At 37.7% G+C, this 27,500-nt stretch overlaps 2 protein-coding genes across 2 annotated transcripts in view; both read left to right on the forward strand.

Moving 5' to 3' along the window:
- The window catches only part of LOC133649586 (SEC14-like protein 2), a 33,244-nt gene extending 21,051 nt beyond the window's left edge, over window positions 1-12,193 (forward strand). Inside the window, exons 8-12 of the mRNA XM_062046186.1 lie at window positions 2,239-2,322; window positions 2,397-2,503; window positions 5,641-5,780; window positions 10,970-11,139; window positions 11,208-12,193. Coding sequence (XP_061902170.1) covers window positions 2,239-2,322; window positions 2,397-2,503; window positions 5,641-5,780; window positions 10,970-11,139; window positions 11,208-11,359 — 653 coding nt within the window. The 3' untranslated portion in view covers window positions 11,360-12,193. The remainder of the gene's footprint in view (window positions 1-2,238; window positions 2,323-2,396; window positions 2,504-5,640; window positions 5,781-10,969; window positions 11,140-11,207) is intronic.
- Window positions 12,194-12,899: 706 nt separating this feature from the next.
- LOC133649587 (coiled-coil domain-containing protein 169-like) overlaps window positions 12,900-27,500 on the forward strand; it is a 16,580-nt gene continuing 1,979 nt past the window's right edge. Inside the window, exons 1-7 of the mRNA XM_062046188.1 lie at window positions 12,900-13,626; window positions 13,690-13,772; window positions 13,843-13,953; window positions 14,046-14,086; window positions 21,837-21,935; window positions 24,878-24,931; window positions 24,990-25,063. Coding sequence (XP_061902172.1) covers window positions 13,556-13,626; window positions 13,690-13,772; window positions 13,843-13,953; window positions 14,046-14,086; window positions 21,837-21,935; window positions 24,878-24,931; window positions 24,990-25,063 — 533 coding nt within the window. The 5' untranslated portion in view covers window positions 12,900-13,555. The remainder of the gene's footprint in view (window positions 13,627-13,689; window positions 13,773-13,842; window positions 13,954-14,045; window positions 14,087-21,836; window positions 21,936-24,877; window positions 24,932-24,989; window positions 25,064-27,500) is intronic.

Consider the following 27,500-nt stretch of genomic DNA (forward strand, 5'->3'; position numbering starts at 1 on the left):
ACGGGCTAATTGGGAACAGGTGGGCGCCATGATTGGGTATAAAAGCGGCTTCCGCGAAATGCTCAGTGGTTCACAAACAAGGACGGGGTCGAGGGTCACCACTTTGTCAACAAATGCCTGAGCAAATTGTTGAAGGACAACATTTCTCAACCAGCTATTGCAAGGAATTTAGGGATTTCAGAGTCCAGAGAATCTGGAGAAATCACTGCACGTAAGCCATGATATTACGGACCTTCCATCCCTCGGGCGGTACTGCATCAAAAAGCGACATCAGTGTGTAAAGGATATCACCACATGGGCCCAGGAACACTTCAGAAAACCACTGTCAGTAACTACAGTCGGTCGCTACATCTGTAAGTGCAAGTTAAAACTCTACTATGCCAAGCCAAAGCCATTTATCAACAACACCCAGAAGACGACGTCCACAGTTTCGAAAAACAACTTGAAATGTGGACTCGTCAGACCACAGAACACTTTTCCACTTTACATCAGTCCATCTTAGATGAGCTCGGGGCCCAGCGAAGCCAGCGGCGTTTCTGGGTGTTGTTGATAAATGGCTCTGCATAGTAGAGTTTTACCAACTATAATGCCATGCTTTTGTAACACATGGCTTGGCATTTTCTTGCTGAAATAAGCAGGGGCGTCCATGATAACATTGCTTGGATGGCAACATATGTTGCTCCAAAAGCTGTATGTACCTTTCAGCATTAATGGTGCCTTCACAGATGTGTAAGTTACCCATGTCTTGGGCACTAATACACCCCCATACCATCACACATGCTGCCTTTTACACTTTGCGCCTAGAACGGGGGTCGGCAACCCGCGGCTCTAGAGCCGCATGCGGCTCTTTAGCGCCGCCCTAGTGGCTCTCTGGAGATTTTTCAAAAATGTATGAAGAATGGAAAAAGATGAGGGGAAAAAAAATCTATTTTTTTGTTTTAGTATGGTTTCTGTAGGAGGACAAACATGACACAAACCTCCCTAATTGTTATAAAGCACACTGTTTATATTAAACATCCTTCACTGATTCGAGTATTTGGCGAGCGCCGTTTTGTCGTACTAATTTTGGTGGTCCTTGAACTCACCGTATAGTTTGTTTACATGTGTAACTTTCTCCAACTTTCTAGGACGTGTTTTATGCCACTTCTTTTTCTGTCTCATTTTGTCCACAAAACTTTTAGCGTTGAGCATGAGTGCACGAAGGTGAGTTTTGTTGATGTTATTGACTTGTGTGGAGTGCTAATCAGGCATATTTGGTCACTGCATGACTGCAAGCTAATCGGTGCTAACATGCTAGTTAGGCTAGCTATATGTACACATTGCATCATTATGCCTCATTTGTAGCTATATTTGAGCTCATTTAATTTCCCTTAAGTCCTCTTAATTCAATTTATATCTCATGACACACTATCTGTATGTAATATGGCTTTTAATTTTTTGCGGCTCCAGACAGATTTGTTTTTGTATTTTTGGTCCAATATGGCTCTTTCAACATTTTGGGTTGCCGACCCCTGGTCTAGAACAATCTGGATGGTTATTTTCCTCTTTGGTCCGGAGGACACGACGTCCACAGTTTCCAAAAACGATTTAAAATGTGGACTCGTCAGACCACAGAACACTTTTCCACTTTACTTCAGTCCATCTTAGACGAGCTCGGGCCCAGCGAAGCCGGCAGCGTTTCTGGGTGTTGTTGATAAATGGCTTTGGCTTTTCATAGTAGTGTTTTAACTTGCACTTACAGATGTAGCGACCGACTATAGTTACTGACAGTGGTTTTCTGAAGTGTTTGAGCCCGTGTGGTGATATCCTTTACACACTGATGTGGCTTTTTGATGCCTGAGGGATCCAAGGTGCGTAATATCATGGCTTACGTGCAGTGATTTCTCCAGATTCTCTGAACCCTTTGATGATATTACGGAGCGTAGATGGTGAAATCCCTAAATTCCTTGCAATAGCTGGTTGAGAAATGTTGTTCTTAAACAATTTGCTCAGGCATTTGTTGACAAAGTGGTGACCCTCACCCCGTCCTTGTTTGTGAACGACTGAGCATTTTATACCCAATCATGGCACCCACCTGTTCCCAATCAGCCTGTTCACCTGTGGGATGTTCCAAATAAGTCTTTGATGAGCATTCCTCAACTCAGTCTTTTTTGCCACTAGTGCCAGCTTTTTTTAAACATGATGCAGGCATCAAATTGTGTTGGGAGTACTGTTTAAACCTTTCTGTTGGTCCTCCAGCTCCCAAACTCTTCCCAGTTGCCTTCAACCTGGTCAAACACTTCCTGAGTGAGAACACGCGACACAAGATCTGCATCCTGGGTGGTGGGTCACGTGGTTGAAATCAGTCGTGATCCAGTTCTGATGTAAACCCGGCCCTGAAGTGTTTGCTTCCACAGGTGACTGGCAGGAGGTGCTGCTGAGGCACATCCACGCCGACCAGCTGCCCGCCATTTACGGCGGCAAAATGACGGATCCCGACGGAGACCCGCGCTGTCGGACCAGGGTGAGTTGTTGGACTTGTAGGGTGGCTTTGTTTAGTTCAGGGGTGTACAAAGTGCGGACCGGGGGCCATTTGCGACGCGTGGCTAATTTTTCATATTTATTTGGCATATATTTTGGCATATACATTTTTTTATTTATTTTTTTAGCTCATTTTGCTTATGTTTTGGTTGTTTTTTGTTTCGAAACTTTGAAAAAAATCTGTATAGAGTACTGGTTTTAAAGGTAAAAACTACAAAAATGGCCCCCGCATCCTTTGATTTGTCAGTGGAAAAAGTTTGGGCACCCCTGATTTAGCGGGTAGGTCACATGCTTGTAGTTTTTGCCTCGTAGTTCCGCTTCATCGCCTGCCTCGTACGTAAGTATTTGATCGCACTGCAAAACAGAAGTTTCCGGCGCACGAGCAGAAAAGGATCTTTGTTGGGTTTGCACACAGCTGAGGGGAAATTGCAGAAGGGTAAAAACCACAAAAGGAGAACTGCAGTATGGAAAAGATGTCGAGTGGACACTTTTCAAACAGTTTGGCGTATTTTGGTGAGGCAGAGGGTTCCACCAGGTGTCCCCGGGGAATGGGAGGCCTTTCGGGGGCCCTATTTTCAGACAATTTGGCATATTTTGGTGGGGCAGAGGGTTCCAGCAGGTGTTCGCAGGGATTGGGAGGCCTTTTGGGGCCCTATTTTCAGACAGTTTGCCGTATTTTGGTGGGGCAGTGGGTTCCAGCAGGTGTTCCCAGGGAATGGGAGGCATTTTGGGGCCCTATTTTCAGACAGTTTGGTGTTTTTTGGTGGGGCAGAGGGTTCCAGCAGGTGTTCCCAGGGAATGGGAGGCCTTTCGGGGCCTTATTTTCAGACAGTTTGGCGTATTTTGGTGAGGCAGAGGGTTCCAGCAGGTGTTCACAGGGAATGGGAGGCCTTTTGGGGCCCTATTTTCAGACAGTTTGGTGTATTTTGGTGAGGCAGAGGGTTCCAGCAGGTGTTCCCAGGGAATGGAAGGCCTTTCGGGGGCCCTATTTTCAGACAGTTTGGCATATTTTGGTGGGGCAGAGGGTTCCTGCAGGTGTTCCCAGGGAATGGAAGGCCTTTCGGGGGCCCTATTTTCAGACAGTTTGGTGGGGCAGAGGCTTCCAGCAGGTGTTCCCGGGGAATGGGAGGCCTTTTGGGGCCCTATTTTCAGACAGTTTGGCGTATTTTGGTGGGGCAGCGGGTTCCAACCGGTGTTCTCGGGGAATGGGAGGTCTTTCGGGGGCCCTATTTTCAGACAATTTGGCGTATTTTGGTGGGGGAGAGGGTTCCAGCAGGTGTTCCCAGGGAATGGAAGGCCTTTCGAGGGCCCTATTTTCAGACAGTTTGGCGTATTTTGGTGGGGCAGAGGCTTCCAGCAGGTGTTCCCGGGGAATGGGAGGCCTTTTGGGGCCCTATTTTCAGACATTTTGGTGTATTTTGGTGGGGCAGCGGGTTCCAACCGGTGTTCTCGGGGAATGGGAGGTCTTTCGGGGGCCCTATTTTCAGACAATTTGGCGTATTTTGGTGGGGGAGAGGGTTCCAGCAGGTGTTCCCAGGGAATGGAAGGCCTTTCGAGGGCCCTATTTTCAGACAGTTTGGCGTATTTTGGTGGGGCAGAGGGTTCCAGCAGGTGTTCCCAGGGAATGGGAGGCCTTTCGGGGGCCCTATTTTCAGACATTTTGGTGGGGCAGAGGCTTCCAGCAGGTGTTCCCAGGGAATGGGAGGCCTTTTGGGGCCCTATTTTCAGACAGTTTGGCGTATTTTGGTGAGGCAGAGAGTTCCTGCAGGTATTCCCAGGGAATGGGAGGGCTTTCGGGGGCCCTATTTTCAGACAGTTTGGCGTATTTTGGTGAGGCAGAGGGTTCCAGCAGGTGTTCCCAGGGAATGGAAGGCCTTTCGAGGGCCCTATTTTCAGACAGTTTGGCGTATTTTGGTGGGGCAGAGGGTTCCAGCAGGTGTTCCCAGGGAATGGAAGGCCTTTCGGGGGCCCTATTTTCAGACATTTTGGTGGGGCAGAGGCTTCCAGCAGGTGTTCCCAGGGAATGGGAGGCCTTTTGGGGCCCTATTTTCAGACAGTTTGGCGTATTTTGGTGAGGCAGAGAGTTCCTGCAGGTATTCCCAGGGAATGGGAGGGCTTTCGGGGGCCCTATTTTCAGACAGTTTGGTGTATTTTGGTGAGGCAGAGGGTTCCAGCAGGTGTTCCCAGGGAATGGGAGGCCTTTTGGGGGCCCTATTTTCAGACAGTTTGGCGTATTTTGGTAGTACCTGACATGACCACTGCCCGCTACGCTAGCTAGCACGCTTTGCTCTAGTAGATGTTTGTGACCTGACTGACGCTGGTCTGTCTCTGTAGATAAAATATTGGGCCCAGGACGAGTGAGGAACAGGAGGCCAGAAAGTCCCCCGGCGGTCCAGTTGGAAGGCTTTCTTTTTTTTCTTTCTCTTATTTTGTAATATTACTTTTGACACTTTGCCAGCTAGCATGAGCTGTTATTAAAGTACTGTAGTTAGTGTGTGTAAGCAAAGCAGGTTTGAACAATAAATCCTCTTTTGATGGACTGAAAGCCACTTATACCTTTTGTTGCACCTGACGTCACCGGCTCAAACACTTGGAGGGGAAACAAGCACTTGGCGGTAACTAAACCTGACTTCCTCTTGGTGACGTAATACAAACAAGGCAAGCGTGCCTGATAGGACAAGCTCAAAAGTACATTTAGGCTCCATTTGTCAACATGCTAAGTAACATTGCTACAACATGCTAACGATAGTATGCTAGAACAAGTTTGGGCCCAAACACTTTGTAGGACTCAACAAAAGACAAGACTAACACGTTCAACTTAATGGCAAAGACTACTTCCTGACTACGGCAACACACCTAGGACAAACTGAAATGAGTTCATACTTGCAAATGAGACAAAATAGCACGGTGATCAATATCAGCTCATTATTAAATGTTGAAATTTTTTTATTAATGTGTTATTAAATGTGTTAGAACATTTTTAAATACAACTATTTTGTGCAAAAACAAGAAAAGAAAACCAAGGTTCTTGTGGTTCCTGCACATTTCCCGTAAGTAAACCTTTGTCCTTAGGTCCCTTCCTTTCCTTTGATTCCTTTAATATTGGCGTCTCTTTCCCAGATAAACCACGTGGGCCCAGTGCCCCCCTCCTACTACGTCCGTGATCACGTCTCCGTGGACTACGATCGCTGTTTGACTGTCAGCCGAGGGTCCACACAACAGCTGGACTACGAGATCCTCTTCCCAGGATGTGTCCTCAGGTCAGACTTCATTGTTGAAACCGCACTCAGTTTATTATGTTCATTAGGGGCGGTGTTTAAGAATGTGAGTAAATTCGACCGATGTAACCTTGAAATTACAGCACAGCATTTACTTGTATGACCCAATGCAGACAGCCTTCCCTAGTCATGGCGCGTAAAAGTTAACAGACATGGTCACTGAATGAAAATGTCTATGCACCATAAAAAAACTCAAAATGACGATAGCACGGAGAAATATGCACGAGTAAGTAGTAAGTAGTAGGAATTGTTTTAGTTATATTGTAAAACTTACAAGCGTTGCTTAAGAGTGATGAATGAAGAATCCAAATGTGTAGAAACGTTATGGACGATAAGAGGACAGAACAACACTTCTACTTCCGGTTGAAAGCTTTACCCAGCAGGAAGCACTTGTAGGCATTCACCAAGCTGCACTACTATTTTCTTTATGGCCGGCGGCGAAGGAAAATCTATAAATAAGCTGCGCCATTTTGTTTGCCGCAGGGTTCAAAGCGTAGGAAAAAATGTGCGGTTTAAAGTCCGGAATTACTGTAATACAATGATTCGTGCTGTTATATCGTATTGGACTGTTGTCGGTATCGGCTGATACTCCAGGCTCCAATATTGGTATCGTACCAGAAGTGAAAACTTTTGTATGGGGACTCCCCTAACATTCATATTGTATTGGAAAAGACCGAGTAACATAAAAAGCACTTGTAGGCATTCACCCAGCTGCATTACTAATTTTCTTTATGGCCGGCGGCGAAGGAAAATCTATAAATAAGCTGCGCCATTTTGTTAGCCGTAGGGCTCAAAGCGTAGGAAAAAATTTCTGCGGTTTAAAGTCCAGAATTACGGTAATACAATGATTCGTGCTGATGTATCGTATCGGGGTATTATCGGTATCGACTGATACTCCAGGCTCCAATATTGGTATCGTACCAGAAGTGAAAACTTTGTATGGGGACTCCCCTAACATTCAGATTTTATTGCAAAAGACCGAGTAACATAAAAGGCACTTGTAGGCATTCACCCAGCTGCACTACTATCTTCTTTATAGCCGGCGGCGAAGGAAAATCTATAAATAAGCTGCGCCATTTTGTTAGCCGCAGGGCTCAAAGCGTAGGAAAAAAAAATTGCGGTTTAAAGTCCGGAATTACGGTAATACAATGATTCGTGCTGATGTATCGTATCGGCTGATACTCCAGGCTCCAATATTGGTATCGTACCAGAAGTGAAAACTTTTGTATGGGGACTACCCTAACATTCATATTGTATTAGAAAAGACCGAGTAACATAAAAAGCAATGTCAACAATGAGTTTGCAACCAGTCTGCTGAAGTCACATATTGGGACTTCATAACGAAAGCTTTTCTTTTTTTTACGCAGAATTTTGTGATCTGAATTATTGATTACATAGTTTGTAATCAAATTATGCTGACTATTTTATTGAAATATATTTATTGTATAAAAATTCAGTCTAAAAAAAAAAGAATCAGTGAATAAAAAATTCGGTGTAAATAAAATTCAGAGTATACAGTGTCTAAAAATGTGCTACGTCAAAAAGCAAGACTTACTTTATCAAGACTGAAGCAATGGATGCTGTCTCAGAAGCAGCCAATGAGGTGTCAAGTTTGAAGTCATGTGACACAGGTCTTGCAAAACAACATGAAAAAGGGTCATTAACTGGCATAATACAACATAATTAACATTTCAAAGTGGGGTATTGTCAAACTATAGAAATGACTCCAATGGTTAGAATCTGCACTTTTGAGTGACACACCAAGCTCTGCTTCATGCACCAACAGAGTGGGCGGGGCTTGTTTACGGAGAAAAAAAAAAAGCCTGATAGCGAGTGTCAGACGGAGGCAGCTTTACAACAAAGTTGTACTTTGAATTTTTTTACACTGACTTTCTTTTTACACTGGAATGTTTTACACTGACTTTTTTTACACTTAATTTTTTGTACACAATATTTTTGTTTTCACTAAATTTTATTACACTTATTATTGCACTGAATTTTTTTTACTAAATTTGTTTTAGACTGAAGTAGTTTACACTAAATCGTTTTTACAGTTAATTATTTTAACACTGAATTTGATTTACACTTAATTTTCTTTTTTACACCAATTTTTTTTTTACACTTACATTTTTTTTACACTGTTTTTACACAATTCTTTTTACAATTTTTTTTTTTACACTGGATTTTCTTTACGCCAAATTTTTTCACACTGATTATTTTTTACAATTTTTTTTTTTTTTTACACTGAATTATTTTTACACTGAATTTTTTAAAACCACTTTTTTTTTTTTTTACTGATTTATTTTTACACTGAATTTCGTTACACTTAACTTGTTTTTACACTGAATTTTAAAACTCTGAATAAGTTTTAAATGAAATTGTCGGCATAAGTTGATGATAACAAAGACACAAAGCAAGCTCCACACTGTCATGTGACCAACATACATGATGATGATGTCATGTGACCAACATACATGAGGATTATGTCATGTGACCAGCATACATGATTATGTCATGTGACCAACATACATAATGATGATGTCATGTGACCAACATACACGATGATTATGTCATGTGACCAACATACATAATGATGATGTCATGTGACCAACATACATGATGATTATGTCATGTGACAAGCATACATGATGATTATGTCATGTGACAAGCATACATGATGATTATGTCATGTGACCAACATACATGATGATGATGATGTCATGTGACCAACATACATGATGATGATGTCATGTGACCAACATACATGATGATGATGATGTCATGTGACCAACATACATGATGATGATGTCATGTGACCAACATACATGATGATGTCATGTGACCAACATACATGATGATGATGTCATGTGACCAACATACATGGTGATTATGTCATGTGACCAGCATACATGATGATGATGTCATGTGACCAGCATACATGATGATGATGTCATGTGACCAACATACATGATGATGATGTCATGTGACCAACATACATGATGATGATGATGTCATGTGACCAACATACATGATGATTATGTCATGTGACCAGCATACATGATGATGATGTCATGTGACCAGCATACATGATGATGATGTCATGAGACCAACATACATGATGATTATGTCATGTGACCAGCATACATGATGATGATGTCATGTGACCAACATACATGATGATTATGTCATGTGACCAGCATACATAATGATGATGTCATGTGACCAACATACATGATGATTATGTCATGTGACCAACATACATAATGATGATGTCATGTGACCAACATACATGATGATTATGTCATGAGACCAACATACATGATGATTATGTCATGTGACCAGCATACATGATGATTATGTCATGTGACCAACATAGATGATGATGATGATGTCATGTGACCAACATACATGATGATGATGTCATGTGACCAACATACATGATGATGATGTCATGTGACCAACATACATGATGATTATGTCATGTGACCAGCATACATGATGATTATGTCATATGACCAACATACATGATGATGATGTCATGTGACCAACATACACGATGATTATGTCATGTGACCAGCATACATGATGATTATGTCATATGACCAACATACATGATGTCATGTGACCAACATACATGATGATGATGTCATGTGACCAACATACATGATGATGATGATGTCATGTGACCAACATACATGATGATGATGATGTCATGTGACCAACATACATGATGATGATGATGTCATGTGACCAACATACATAATGATGATGTCATGTGACCAACATACATGATGATGATGTCATGTGACCAGCATACATGATGATGATGTCATGTGACCAACATACATGATGATTATGTCATGATACCAACATACATGATGATGATTTCATGTGACCAGCATACATGATGATGATGTCATGTGACCAACATACATGATGATTATGTCATGTGACCAACATACATAATGATGATGTCATGTGACCAACATACATGATGATTATGTCATGTGACCAGCATACATGATGATTATGTCATGTGACCAGCATACATGATGATTATGTCATGTGACCAACATACATGATGATGATGTCATGTGACCAACATACATGATGATGATGTCATGTGACCAACATACATGATGATGTTATGTGACCAACATACATGATGATTATGTCATGTGACCAGCATACATGATGATGATGATGATGATGTCATGTGACCAACATACATGATGATGATGATGTCATGAGACCAACATACATGATGATTGTCATATGACCAACATACATGATGATTGTCATATGACCAACATACATGATGATTATGTCATGTGACCAGCATACATGATGATTATGTCATGTGACCAACATACATGATGATTATGTCATGTGACCAGCATACATGATGATGATGTCATGTGACCAACATACATGATGATTATGTCATGTGACCAGCATACATGATGATGATGTCATGTGACCAACATACATGATGATTATGTCATGTGACCAACATACATGATGATGTCATGTGGCCAACATACATGATGATGATGATGTCATGTGGCCAACATACATGATGATGATGATGTCATGTGACCAACATACATGATGATGTCATGTGGCCAACATACCTGATGATGTTGATGTCATGTGACCAACATACATGATGATGATGTCATGTGACCAACATACATGATGATGATGATGTCATGTGACCAACATATATGATGATGATGATGATGTCATGTGACCAACATACATGATGTCATGTGGCCAACATACATGATGATGATGTCATGTGACCAACATACATGATGATGTCATGTGGCCAACATACATGATGATGATGTCATGTGACCAACATACATGATGATGATGTCATGTGACCAACATACATGATGATGTCATGTGACCAACATACATGATGATGTCATGTGGCCAACATACATGATGATGATGATGTCATGTGGCCAACATACATGATGATGATGTCATGTGACCAACATACATGATGATGTTATGTGGCCAACATACATGATGATGATGATGTCATGTGGCCAACATACATGATGATGATGATGTCATGTGACCAACATACATGATGATGATGATGTCATGTGACCAACATACATGATGATTGCCATGTGACTAACATACATGATGGGCAGGTGGCAGTTCTCCAGCGAGGGAGCAGACATAGGTTTCGGGGTGTTCATGAAGGGGAAGAAGGGCGAGTGGAAGAAGGCGGCCCAGATGGACGAGGTGTTGCCCAGCCAGCGCTACAACGCCCACCTGGTGCCTGAAGACGGCTCGCTGACCTGCGAGCGACCCGGCGTGTGTGAGTGCTCCCTCCTCACGTCACATGACCTCACTTTAGCCCTCTCACTAACACCGCCACCTTCTCAGACGTGCTGCGCTTCGACAACACCTACAGCATCTTCCAGGCCAAGAGGATCAGTTTCAGCGTGGAGGTCCTGCTGCCGGACCGCCTGAAGGCCCAACGGGACCACGGGGGGGCCCAGAGTCCGAAGGACGGCCAGGGAGACCACGGATCGTAGCGGGAGGAGGAGGAAGTGCAGCGCGGAGTGAACTGGCAGCATTAAAAGTGCAAACATCTCAATGTGTTCTTGACAGGAGGAGAAGCTCGCACAGGTGAAGAAGTGCAGGTAATTATTGTTATGAGTGTCATGTCACACCTAGCCAAGTGTGAATCAAGAAGGAACCAATTAAAATGTCATGTCAAACCATTGCTTTTTAAACACTTTTACACCATTTACATCATTCTGTCCCGATACAACTGTTTCACTTACCGATACCGATATCGAACCCACTCAACATCATCATCAAGAAAAAGGTTTTATCAAGTGAAACGAGTCAAACAGTCGGACAAACCAACCTATTTATTATTCACCGTCTGGCATGGACTTATGCAGTCTTTAAGTCTAAGTGGGGCGGTAATTGTTTTTTTCCCCATGAAGTCAAGTAGCATTGAGTTGAATGACGCGGACACGTTTGTTACCGGATACTTTCTGATATGCCTTGGAGACTTTGTATGTGTAAGTAATATTGTTTGATATTCGTTTGTATTGACAAATTGTTGATTTCTGTTAGCATGCTGACGTTAGCGTGCTAGCTTATTTTTAGCTAGATTTGTAGTTTTGCACCAAGTCATGTTTTGGTACTTGATGCAGGCTAGCATTTTGAACATATTTCAGGGACACACCTCAGAGTAATATATTTTGGTACATGATGCATGTTACAGTTAGCATTTGTGCATGCTGACATTAGCATGCTAGCTTTTTAAAATAAATTTTGCAGCGTCACATATGTTGTTTCTTTACAAATGATACCTGCTAGTATGCTAACTTTGTTTTTAGCTATTTTTGTAGGTATACACCTGAGTCATACTTTGGTACTTGATGCATGCTAATGTTAGCATCCGAGCATTTTAAACACATTTCTCAGTGTCACATATTGCTTCTTTATGAATGATACCTGTTAGCATGCTCACATCAGTATGCTAACTTGGTTTTTAGCTATTTTTGTAAGTATGCACCTCAGTCATATTTTGGTACTTAATGCATGCTATTGTTAGCAAGCTAGCATTTTCAACACATTTTTCCGGTACACACCTCAGAGTAATATATTTTTGGTACTTGACACATGTTACAGTTAGCATTTTAGAACGTTAGATTATTTTTTTAGGAAATTTAGCAGGTGTCATATATTTTGACTGTAAGCATGCTAGCTTTTTCAGCCCATGTTAACTTTTTTTGTTACTTGACGCTCTCTGGCCAGCTTTCTAACTGTTAGCATTTCAGCTCGACTTTAGCTTCACACAAAATTTATATATTTTTTTAGTTCTTTGAAACAATCTATTTATTGGTTTTGAAGGTGAAAACTACCAAAATGGCCCCCGCATCCTTTGATTTGCCAGTCTGTGGCCCTCAGTGGACCCCTGGTGTAATTAACGTGGAAGTATAATTATTTGATACTTGTTTATATTGACAAATGTGCTGTTTTAGACTGCTATATTGTTCAAATGACTAAGTGTGTCTAGCGTGTGTGCTATTGTGTGCTTAGCTGTTGTGTAGGTCCTAGTAGCTTATAGTTAGCATGCTGACAGTACGATGCTAACAATAGTATAATTACAGATAGCATTAGTGAATTACCAAAATATGACACTGACACTGAATTTGGTTAAAAAAAAATCTAGCATGCTAAAATGCTAACTAAAACATGCATCAAGTACCAAAACATATTACTCTGAGGTGTGTACCTGCTAGCCTGCTAACGTTAATCTGCGTCAAATACCGAAATATGACTGAGGTGCATACCTACAAAGTTAGCTAAAAAAAATAAAAAAATAACGCTAGGTATCAACCGTCCGGTAACAAAATATTACATTAAAATTGGCAAAAAGGCTAACATGCTAACGGTTGTGCCGTTAAAAATGAGCTTCCGGTTGTATTTTGGACACCTTTGAACCAAAGTAAAACATAAACAATATTTTATTAGATATTTGCGATTGATTACCTTTGTGTTATTTAAAGGTAAATGTACTTTTAATATTCAAGCTTCGTGCGGGTGTATTTATGTCATTATTCACAATGTGAACGCCCGCGGACGTCATACGTAGACCCTCCAGTTTAAAAGTCCACAGCGCCCTCTGCTGGCGAAGCGGCGTTACTGACCGGAAGTGGCTGTATCCATGGGAGCCAGCTGCCACAAACTTCTTTTCTCGGCGAGCAAACATGAGCAAAGACTCGGGTCGGCACGACATGGCGCGTCTCCGGGTCGAACTGGAGCAAGAACGAGAAATAAAGTAAGTTTTTTTTTCAGAACCGGAACTATAGTTTGTTCTGAGAAACTTTTTCTTCTATGTAAGAGACATGTTGGAGGAGTCTGTGCGGGACTTGGGCTGCACCATGAGGGAGCTGCAAGACCGGCTGCACGGTGTGGACCGGGAAGGTGAGCTGGTCCTGGTCCTGGTCCTGGCCCTGGTCCTGGTCTGATGTGTTTGCTGTGTGTGCGTGCGCAGACAACGAGTGGAAGACCAGATATGAAACTCAGACCGAAGTCAACGCGCAGCTGCAGAGGCAAACCTCGCTGGTCCACGAACGACTGGAGGACCTGCGCGGCAAACCCATGGGTGAGAAAGACGTCATGGTGTACCTAATGAATTGTCCCGCTTCAAAGTGACGTCATTACACCACTTTTCTTCTCCTTCAATATGTCGTACAGACCGCCTGGCGTCTATCCGGTCCTACGACGACATGCCGACGGTGAGTGTTTACATGTCTTAATATAGTCAGTCAGGTGTGTGTTGCACTGAACGCCAGCAGAGGGCGCCAGAGTAAATATCAAATGACAGGCAGGAAGACTCCAGGCAGAATTCAATTTTGAGCCCAACTATTGATAGAATAGAAAGTACTTTATTGATCCCTGGGGGGGATTCAGCACCACAGTTTGCTCACAATAAACACTTAGGTATTTTTTACATGTGAATAATATAAATACAGTCTATTATACAGCATTATTCACATGGAAATAATATAAATACACTCTATTATACAGCATTATTCACATGTGAATTTAAATACAGTCTATTATACAGCATTATTCACATGTGAATAATATAAATACAGTCTATTATACAGCATATTCACATGTGAATAATATAAATACAGTCTATTATACAGCATTATTCACATGTGAATAATATAAATACAGTCTATTATACAGCATTATTCACGTGTGAATAATATAAATACAGTCTATTATACAGCATTTATCACGTGGGAATATTACAAATAAAGTCTATTATACAGCATTATTCACATGTGAATAATATAAATAGTCTATTATACAGCGTTAGTCACATGTGAATAACATAAATACAGTCTATTATACAGCATTATTCACATGTGAATAACATAATTACAGTCTATTATACAGCATTTATCACGTGGGAATATTATAAATATAGTCTATTATACAGCATTATTCACATGTGAATAATATAAATAGTCTATTATACAGCGTTAGTCACATGTGAATAACATAAATACAGTCTATTATACAGCATTATTCACATGTGAATAACATAATTACAGTCTATTATACAGCATTATTCACATTTGAATAATATAAATACAGTCTATTATACATCATTTTTCACATGTGAGTAATATATATACAGTCTATTATACAGCATTATTCACATTTGAATAATAAAAATACAGTCTATTATACATCATTATTCACATGTGAGTAATATAAATACAGTCTATTATACAGCATTATTCACATGTGAATAACATAATTACAGTCTATTATACAGCATTATTCACATGTGAGTAATATAAATACAGTCTTATTATACAGCATTATTCACGTTTGAATAATATAATTACAGTCTATTATACAGCATTATTCACGTGTGAATAACATAAATACAGTCTATTGTACAGTATTTTTCACATGTGAATAACATAAATACAGTCTATTATACAGCATTATTCACATGTGAATAACATAAATACAGTCTATTATACAGCATTATTCACATGTTAATAATATAAATACAGTCTATTATACAGCATATTCACATGTGAATAATATAAATACAGTCTATTATACAGCATTATTCACGTGTGAATAATATAAATACAGTCTATTATACAGCATTTATCACGTGGGAATATTATAAATAAAGTCTATTATACAGCATTATTCACATGTGAATAATATAAATAGTCTATTATACAGCATTAGTCACATGTGAATAACATAAATACAGTCTATTATACAGCATTATTCACATGTGAATAACATAATTACAGTCTATTATACAGCATTTATCACGTGGGAATATTATAAATATAGTCTATTATACAGCATTATTCACATGTGAATAACATAAATACAGTCTATTATACAGTATTTTTCACATGTGAATAACATAAATACAGTCTATTATACAGCATTATTCACATGTTAATAACATAAATACAGTCTATTATACAGCATTATTCACATGTGAGTAACATAAATACAGTAAATAAATATTAGATGGTATAGAATGGGATATCATAGGTCTCAGTGAAGTGAAGCGACAAGGAGAACAATTAATTGAACTAAGCAGCGGGCATCAATTCTATCACATAGGAATGGGAAACAGAAGCCTAGCAGGGGTTGGTTTCATCATTAATAAGAAATGGACAAAGTATATAACAGAATTTAAAGGAATAAATGAAAGAATGGCCCAAATAACCATAAAACTGAACAGTAAATACAGCATTAAGGTCATTCAGGTGTATGCTCCAACATCAGCGCATGATGATGAAGAGGTTGACAAATTTTATGAGGAAGTGGAACAGGCTCTCAAATCATCAAAAACTCACTTTAACCTAGTAATAGGGGATTTCAATGCTAAAGTAGGAATCAAGCAAGATGGGGAGGAAGAAGTGATGGGAAACTTTGGATCAGGTCTCAGAAATGACAGAGGTGAAGTGCTCATCGATTTTGCTTCCAGAAACAAACTCAAAATTATGAACACCCTTCTTCAAGAAGAAAATATCCAGAAGATGGACTTGGAGAAGCCCGGACGGTAAAACCAAGAATGAAATTGACTTTATCTTGACTAACAAGCCAAAGATAGATACGAGACTAGAAAGAATGAAATTAATAGCAAAATACAGAAAGCCCGATATGATCAAATTGGAAGCCAGAAAGCATGAATTTCAACTAGAACTACAAAACCGCTTTCAAGGACTGGAAGTAGAAGATACTTCCGACCTTGATGAATGGAATGACAAATTCATTGACATAGTACATGAGAGCTCTATAAAAACAGCAGGGAAAGAAAAGAAAAAGCAAGAGTCCAAACTCTCAGATAGCACAAAGTGGCTAATGGAGAAAAGGAGGAATATGAAGAGAGATGGAGTGGGATTCCAGAATGTTGAATATACAGAAACATGCAAGACAATACGAAAGAAACTCCGACAAGACATAAGAAAATACAACACCCTTAAAATTCAAGAGACAATAGAAAACAATAAAAGTTTGAAGAAAACAAGGCAGAAACTTGCAAGTGGAAAGCAGAAAATAACAACATTACTTGATAAAAAAGGGGACAGAAATCACAGATCAAGACATGATTTTGATGAGGATTGAAGAATTTTATGAAGAACTCTATCAAAGCAGTCAGTCAGTAGACCTTCAATTATCCATAGACTCAGAAGAAATTCCAGACATCACATATTGGGAGGTGCAGCATGCAGTCAAAAACATGAAACGAGGGAAAGCACCAGGACCAGATAATATTTTAATTGACACAATTAAAGAGGGGGAGGATGTCATTGCTAAGGAGCTGGCGAAGCTATACACAGCTTGCTTACATCAGGGGAAAGTGCCAGAGAAGTGGAAAGAAGCTAACATGATCATCATTTTCAAGAAAGGGGACAAGAGGGACCTCAAGAACTACAGACCTATTAGCCTTCTTTCAAACATATACAAGTTGTTTACAAGAATTCTGACAAATCGAATGGAAAATACACTTAATAGCAACCAACCCAGAGAACAAGCAGGGTTTAGGAGTGGTTTTTCTACCATGGACCATATTCATACATTGAATCAGATCAAAGAAAAATGCCAAGAATACAACAAACCACTTTGTATGGCCTTCATAGACTATGAAAAAGCATTTGATTCGGTGGAGACACAGTCGGTTCTAAAAGCTCTGCAAGATCAAGGAATTCATCATGAGTACATTAACTTACTCAAGGACATCTACACAAAGTGCACTACCACAGTTACGCTGCACAAACCAAGCGAGAAAATCCACATAAAGAAGGGTACAATACAATTTCGCCTAAACTGTTTACAGCTTGTTTGGAAGGCATATTTCGCTCTCTGGAGTGGGAGAATAAAGGAGTTGATATCAACGGAGACAAATTGAATCATCTGAGATTTGCAGATGACATTGTTGTCTTGGGAGAGCAAATCAGTGAAGTGGAAGATAGGCTTAAAGACCTTGCAAATGCCAGCAAATGTTGTGGATTGAAAATGAATATGAAAAAAACAAAAGTTATGGCAAATTCCATGGTACCTCATGGACCTGTGACTGTTAATGGAAATGAAATTGATGAAGTTAATGAATATATCTATCTGGGGCAGAGATTTAGCCTGAAAGAAAAGAGTCAAGAACGGTCTTTAATCAATGCGTGTTACCAACCATGACATATGGAGCTGAAACCTGGGCATTGTCAAATAAAATGGAAAAGAAAATAGCAGCAGCACAACACAACATGGAAAGAAATATGCTCGGAATCACATATAAAGCAGAAAAACAAATGAATGGGTGAGAAAACAAACGCAAGTCCAAGACATTATGAGAACTATCAAATTCAGTAAGTGGAAGTGGGCTGGACATATCAGTAGAACAGATAATAGATGGACTTCCCTAATGACATCATGGAGACCCATGGATGGGAGCAGAAATAGAGGAAGACCAAGAGTGAGATGGCGAGATGAGATGGACAAATATTGGGGAACAGTGCAGTGGCAGGGAGCAGCTAGAGATCCTTCACTATGGCAGAAACATGCTGAGGCTTTCGTCCAGCAGTGGACTGACAATGGCTGATGATGATGATGATGATGAATAATATAAATATAGTCTATTATACAGCATTGTTCACATGTGAATAATATAAATACAGTCTATTATACATCATTATTCACATGTGAGTAATATAAATACAGTCTATTATACAGCATTATTCACGTGTGAATAATATAAATACAGTCTATTATACAGCATTATTCACGTTTGAATAATATAAATACAGTCTATTATACATCATTATTCACATGTGAGTAATATAAATACAGTCTATTATACAGCATTATTCACATTTGAATAATATAAATACAGTCTATTATACATCATTATTCACATGTGAGCAATATAAATACAGTCTATTATACAGCATTATTAACATGTGAATAATATAATTACAGTCTATTATACAGCATTATTCACATTTGAATAATATAAATACAGTCTATTATACATCATTATTCACATGTGAGCAATATAAATACAGTCTATTATACAGCATAATTCACGTGTGAATAATATAATTACAGTCTATTATACAGCATTATTCACATGTGAATAATATAAATATAGTCTATTAAACAGCATTATTCACATGTGAATAATATAAATATAGTCTATTATACAGCATTATTCACATTTGAATAATATAAATACAGTCTATTATACATCATTATTCACATGTGAGTAATATAAATACAGTCTATTATACAGCATTATTCACGTGTGAATAATATAAATACAGTCTATTATACAGCATTTATCACGTGGGAATATTATAAATATAGTCTATTATACAGCATTATTCACATGTGAATAATATAAATTGTCTACTATACAGCATTAGTCACATGTGAATAACATAAATACAGTCTATTATACAGCATTATTCACATTTGAATAATATAAATACAGTCTATTATACATCATTATTCACATGTGAGTAATATAAATACAGTCTATTATACAGCATTTATCACGTGGGAATATTATAAATATAGTCTATTATACAGCATTATTCACATGTGAATAATATAGTCTATTATACAGCATTACTCACATGTGAATAATATAAATAGTCTACTATACAGCATTATTCACATGTGAATAACATAAATACAGTCTATTATACAGCATTATTCACATTTTAATAATATAAATACAGTCTATTATACATCATTATTCACATGTGAGTAATATAAATACAGTCTATTATACAGCATTTATCACGTGGGAATATTATAAATATAGTCTATTATACAGCATTATTCACATGTGAATAATATAAATAGTCTATTATACAGCATTATTCACATGTGAATAATATAAATAGTCTACTATACAGCATTATTCACATGTGAATAATATAAATACATTATACATTTACAGCACATGTACAGTCAAAAGGAACATATGCATTATACGAATTATGGGAATGTTTTATTCTAATGTGAAATCACGGGAAATACATTTTCAATCATTTATTTTTAAAGCGCTAAATGACAAATTTAACATATTTAAAACATAAAGCTGCATATTGTCCTGACATATTTATGATAGGTCAAATGACTAATAGAGCACGAATACATATTATGAATAATAATATTAAATATCCATCCATCCATCCATTTTCTACCGCTTGTCCTAATATGTCAAATTACCATTATAGCACTAATAATAATACATATTAATAATAACAATATTAAATACATTTATAGTAATAATAATCTATAGTTATAGTATTAAATACATTAATATTAATAATGATTTTTTGTTGCCTAAAACGAATTCACAGGAAACTATTTTCAATCATTTAATAATAATAATAATAGTATTAAATGAATAAATTAATAGTAATAATTCATAATTAATGTATACATATAATATACATTTTCAGTCATTTATTTTCTAAGTGCTAACTTACACATTTATTATAATTAAAACATAAAGTGCACATTGCTTGACATATTTCCAAATATGTCAAATTACCAATATAGCACAAATTATAATAATAATAATGATTAATAAAAATATAAAATAAATAAATAGTAATAATAACACATAAATATTTTATACATATGGTATACATTTTCAGTCATTTATTTTTTTAAGGGCTAAATAACAAAATTAACACAATTAAAACATAAAACTTTATTTTGTCTTGACATATTTCCAAATATGCCTAATTACCAATATAGCACAAATAATAATAATTAATTATAATAATAAATACATTAGAAGAAGAAAACATGATAGTGTTATTTGTCTCTACAATGGTTCTTCTGTATAATATTGTCTCCTTACTAACATTAAAGAAAAGAAAAAGGAGTTACAAAAAAATAGATAAATGTACATCAAAGAAAATTTATTATTGTCATTAAGCGGTGTATGTTCATTGCTATTAACGTTGTTTTTAGTCTGTAACAGAAAATACTTAAAGTGCATCAATTTACCTTGAATTTAAAAAAATATATATACATTTTTATTTAAAATATTTGAAAAAAATTATGGACTTCAACCATTTAATAAACTCAATTATAAATTCATAGTGATCAGCAATACTAACCCAGGAGCACAATATATAAGGACTTGAAACTACAAAATTAATTTATTTTCATCAAAATGAGGAAGTCAGGATCAATGAGTGAGGTTTGAAGTATGAAACTGAGTGATACTGATAAAGCATGCACACTAGCATCACACATGGATTTGTCTAAGGGTCCGAAATTTTTTTATCAGCTCTTGTAAAATGAAATAATTATGTATATTGTTAGTTGGTGTATTACTTTAGCATTTTCTCCAGCTTTTGTATACCACCTACAATAAATTGAGTGCCGGGACTCCCATGTTTTATTCTAAGGCAAAGATGGAAATCTCTTTATTGTGACGAAGATGTCAGGTTCAAACACTGATGACATCTATTAAACAAGACAAGAAGCAAAGAATCAAACAGAGACAGAATTCAATTCAGCTCAATTGAGGAGAAACGCGTGGACACCGTACCCTTGCACAGTGTCGTCCCACGCTCTGACGAAATATTGTACGCCTCCTCTTTTATTTGGACTTCCCCTGTTTACATGGCAACAGCTGTTTCTAAAGGGACGGGGGTCGTAAACAGCCGTTGCCCTCGGTCACAAAACAGTTCAAAGAAAAGGTGCCTGGAGGGGAGTCAGGCCCTGCTTCCTCTCCGCTTTGTAGATCTCGGGTCAAGACAAAATCTTCCTGTGGATTACAATACATCAAAGAAACCGACACCCTCATGTCGCTCCCCATCCTACACAGTGGAGTTTTACAAGCCTTTTGCTTGGTAAGACCAAAGACAGCTTTTGTCCTCTCGCCGGGAACTCATGGCAACACAAAGTTTTGCGATAACTTAGATACGTTTATTCTGACAAACGTCTTCATTGTCCCAGGAGGCTCTGAGACAGCGCCTCAAGCTGCTGACGGACGATAAGTCACAACTCCGCAGTCAGCTGATGGACTATCGGATCAGGATCGAGCAGGAGGGGAAGGTTTGTGTCCTCTTTTGTTTTCATTTGAGTCTAATCTGCAATGCAGTTGCACTTCCAGGACACTAGGTGGCGGTACTGTGTAGGCTACCTATGGTATGTTGTCTAACTAGGAAGTAGTGTTTCCCTGGAAGCTGAATGTGGTATGTTGTGCCCTACAAAGTGTTTATACCAGGGGTCGGCAACCCAAAATGTTGAAAGAGCCATATTGGACCAAAAATACGAAAAAACAAGCCGCAAAAAAATAGAAGTCTTATATAAGTGTTATAATGAAGACAACACATGATGCAAGTGTCTATATTAGTTATATTAGCCTACTATCAAAATTACTTTAAAATGATCATATAAGTGTTATAATGACGACAACACATTGTGTAAGTGTCTACATTAGCTATATTAGCCTACTATCAAAATGACTTTAAAAGTATTATATAAGTGTTATAATGAAGACAACACATGATGTAAGTGTCTATATTAGCCTACTATCAAAATGACTTTAAAAGTAGTATATAAGTGTTATAATGAAGACAACACATGATGTAAGTGTCTATATTAGCTATATTAGCCTACTATCAAAATGACTTTAAAAGTCTTATATAAGTGTTATAATGAAGACAACACATAATGTAAGTGTCTATAGTAGCCTACTATCAAAATTACTTTAAAAGTCTTATATAATGAAGACAACACATGATATAAGTGTCTATATTAGTTATATCGGCCTACTATCAAAATGACTTTAAAAGTAGTATATAAGTGTTATAATGAAGACAACACATGATGTAAGTGTCTATATTGGCTATATTAGCCTACTATCAAAATGACTTTAAAAGTCTTATATAAGTGTTATAATGAAGACAACACATGATGTAAGTGTCTATATTAGCCTACTATCAAAATGACTTTAAAAGTATTATATAAGTGTTATAATGAAGACAACACATGATGTAAGTGTCTATATTAGTTATATTAGCCTACTATCAAAATGACTTTAAAAGTCTTATATAAGTGTTATAATGATGACAACACATTATGTAAGTGTCTATATTAGCCTACTATCAAAATGACTTTAAAAGTATTATATAAGTGTTATAATGAAGACAACACATGATGTAAGTGTCTATATTAGTTATATTAGCCTACTATCAAAATGACTTTAAAAGTCTTATATAAGTGTTATAATGATGACAACACATTATGTAAGTGTCTATATTAGCCTACTATCAAAATGACTTTAAGATGATCATATAAGTGTTATAATGACGACAACACATTGTGTAAGTGTCTACATTAGCCATATTAGCCTACTATCAAAATGACTTTAAAAGTATTATATAAGTGTTATAATGAAGACAACACATGATGTAAGTGTCTATATTAGCTATATTAGCCTACTATCAAAATGACTTTAAAAGTCTTATATAAGTGTTATAATGAAGACAACACATGATGTAAGTGTCTATATTAGCCTACTATCAAAATGACTTTAAAAGTAGTATATAAGTGTTATAATGAAGACAACACATGATGTAAGTGTCTATATTAGCTATATTAGCCTACTATCAAAATGACTTTAAAAGTCTTATATAAGTGTTATAATGAAGACAACACATGATGTAAGTGTCTATATTAGCCTACTATCAAAATGACTTTAAAAGTAGTATATAAGTGTTATAATGAAGAAAACACATAATGTAAGTGTCTATAGTAGCCTACTATCAAAATTACTTTAAAAGTCTTATATAATGAAGACAACACATAATGTAAGTGTCTATAGTAGCCTACTATCAAAATTACTTTAAAAGTCTTATATAATGAAGACAACACATGATATAAGTGTCTATATTAGTTATATCGGCCTACTATCAAAATGACTGTGTCACAGGCTGACACAAATCTTCATTGATTTAACATAGAATATAGAATGTAATATTTATTCTGAACATGAGTAAAACTTCCCAGAGGGTGAGATAAGTCCTGGAAATGACCGTCTTAGAATGGCCAAAGGTATAGACGTGTGCGTCCAAGTTAAAGGAAACATCTTCTAATGGATTTATTACAATCTTTGCAAGCTGGGTAACATTTGCTGTGGTCTGGAACAACAAAATGCAGCCAATATTACATACAGATAATGTGTCATGAGATACATAAATTAAATACACAGAGGACATAAGTAAAGGACATTAAACGAGGCATAATGATGCAATATGTACATACAGCTAGCCTAAATAGCATGTTAGCATGGATTAGCTTGCGGTCATGCAGTGACCAAATATGCCTGATTAGCTCTCCACACAAGTCAAGAACATCAACAAAGCTGACCTTTGTGCGTTCACGCACAGTATAAAACATTTGGTGGACAAACTGAGACAAAGAAGGAGTGGAATAAAACACGTCTTTCTGTGGCAGCTTCGGAGAAAGTTGCACATGTAAACAAACTGTTGCGTCACCGTCCACTCAACTGCGGTGAGTTTAAGGTGGTTTGTGTCGTGTTTGTCCTCTTGCAGAAACTATATTCAAACATAAAGTACATTTTTCGATCTTCATACATTTTTGAAAAAGCTCCAGGGAGCCCCTAGGGCGGCGCTAAGTACCACGCTTATTGCACACCAGCTGTTTAATCGTAACATTCGTCTTAGTTGTAGTTTTTATCAACAAATTTAAAAAGGCCTCGAAATCGCCATGTAAAATCGCTAATGCTAATCAGTAGCATGTCTGTGGCAAATCCAGTGTAAGTTAGCATCAAGCTCACTTTGCGTTGGAGCGTTTTCCTGCCAAGCATTCTCGCTCTGCGGGTGTTGAAAACGGCAACATTGCTAAGAGGGAGTTTGGCTGAGTCGGCTCTCAGTGCTGCTTGACTGACTGTCTTGTTTACGTGAGCCACTGTTTAGACGTCAGGTGTGGAACTATGGCATGTTTATCGCAGCTGTTTCCCCCTCAATCAGGCCTTCCATAGGACCAACGACGAGAGGCGGGCCTACCTGTCTGAAATTGCCAAGGTGAGTTTGCTGGTGGCCGTTGCTATGACAACAGCTGCTGACCCCCTGTGCTCTGCAGCTGTCCTCCACCGTGGAGGCCCAGAGGAGGCAGTACTCCATGCCGCCACAGAGGGCGGCAGAGAGCCAACCCAGGTGAGTGAGGTGCATTCAATGTTCCAATACAAGTCAAGGCAGTTTCTCAGTCGGGCTGTGAGTCTTTGGGCAGCACACTATTACATTCTTGAGGGTAACAATTCCATTCAGAATCGATTCTCCATTCAGAACGATTCTTGATTCAAAATAAATACTTTTTTTTTTAAATAACATTGGGTGCCAGTTCTACGATGAACTACATTGCTCCATAAAATAGATCAACAAGTCTGATAGATTGTTGAATACAATTATACCCAAATATTTAATAAAGTGACTGGACAGGACAGATAAAAAATACATATATATATATATATATATATAAAGTGAGCTTTTTTCTGTCTTGCCTCTTGGTGAGGGTGGTCGCATTTTTCCCTGCTCCTCCTCCTTCCCGCTTGCTTTCTTGTGTCCTTGTCTTGTCCGAACTTTTTGAAGCCTCTTTTCTTGAGCTGTCCTCAAATCTAAACATCAAAATGAATTTGATCAACTGGTCTCTCGACGCAATTGACACAGTCTTTTCGACAAGGAAAAGAGGCTCGGGGGAGCCTGGCTGCCCTGATGGAACCATTGCTGCGGGGTACGTGAGAGATTCCTGGAATACTTGGAGAATCATGTGCCTCTCAGTCCTTTCCATCGAGGACGTGGAAGACATCTACCTATTTGGAGCTGTGATCGCAGGGCATTTGCTGATTGGGCTGGGCATTGCTCTGGTGTATCGTCAAATTCGGAAGACGATGGCAGCCACTCAAGGGGCCAACAGGCTGTTCAACGCAATGGAAGGATTGGGTCGTGCTGTGGGATCACAGACTGGAGCGATTGCTGATTTGAATCGCAAGGTAGATTCCATCTTGATGAAGCTAGAGAAAGAATAAATTGGAATTGTCAGAGCCAGCATATAGAGCAGGAATGTCATTGTTTTGACTGCTCGAAGAAAAAACAACATCTTAATCTACGATTTGACTCCCTCGAATGGCCTTGAGGAACAGGCTGTTTGAAAACACTCCCCTGAGGACTCCTCAAAGATGGACGCTTTTGACCTTTCCCTTCTTTTCAAAAGCACCTGGGTCGGACTCTTGAACTCTTGAACTCTTGGGGCCGGCCTCGGCCCATAAAGACAATTCCAACATCTCACCCAAGTTAATTGGGCATACATGCACGCATATACCCTCCCCAAATCAACGCCTTCACCACTGCTTAATTCCTCCGGGGTTGTGGGGGCTGAGCAGCGCTCAACAGCAGCTGCTGGCCTCCAAAGTCCTGTTGGATGACTCTGTTGCGAGTTGTTGTGATTAAATGTACCATGTTTATGTGTGCCATGCTATGTGAGGTTTTTTTCCTCGGACTCAGTCTGGACCATTCCTGAGGGTCCAGCCTCAGACTGATATTTTTTTTTACTTCCCCCCTTCCCCAATGTCACCTTTTTCCCACCTTTTTAAGGAGCGCCTAAGTGAGGCTGATCCGTTGGCGGTCCCGTCTTGTCTCCCTGTAACGTATGTCTGCTCTTAGCGGGATTGTGCCGAAAATGTAATTTCAGTTCTTATGTGTCTTGTACATGTTAAGAATGGACAAATAAAGCTCTGAATCTGAATATATATATATATATGCATATACATACACACACACATATGTGTTTATAGATGTGTCTATAGATATGTGTATATGTATATATATGTCTATATGTATATATGTGTGTGTATATATTTGTGTATATGTATAAATGTGTATGTGTATATGTCTATACATGTATGTGTATATATATATGTATATATGTGTGTATGTGTATATGTCTATACATGTATATGTATATATGTGTATATATGTATATGTATATTTGTGTATGTATGTATATGTATATATGTGTATATATCTATATACTGTATATGTATATATGTATATTTATGTGTATATTTATATATGTGTATATATGTATATTTATGTGTATACTTATATATGTATATTTATATATGTGTATGTATATATATGTATATTTATGTGTATATTTATATATGTATATGTGTGTATATATATATATATATATATATATGTATATTTATGTGTATATTTATATATGTATATGTGTGTATATATATATGTATATATGTGTATGTATATATATATATATATATATATATGTATATATATGTGTATATATCTATATATATATGTGTATGTATATATGTATATTTATGTGTATATATATATATGTATATTTATGTTTATATTTATATATGTGTATGTATATATATGTGTGTATTTATATATGTATGTGTGTATACATGTATATTTATGTGTATATTTATATATGTATGTATATATATATATATATATATATATATATATATATATATATATATATATATATATATATGTTTATGTATATATATATATATATATATGTTTATGTATGTATATATATATTTATATGTTTATGTATATATAT

This window comes from Entelurus aequoreus, linkage group LG05, assembly GCF_033978785.1.
Source record: "Entelurus aequoreus isolate RoL-2023_Sb linkage group LG05, RoL_Eaeq_v1.1, whole genome shotgun sequence".
Classification (NCBI taxonomy): domain Eukaryota; kingdom Metazoa; phylum Chordata; class Actinopteri; order Syngnathiformes; family Syngnathidae; genus Entelurus; species Entelurus aequoreus.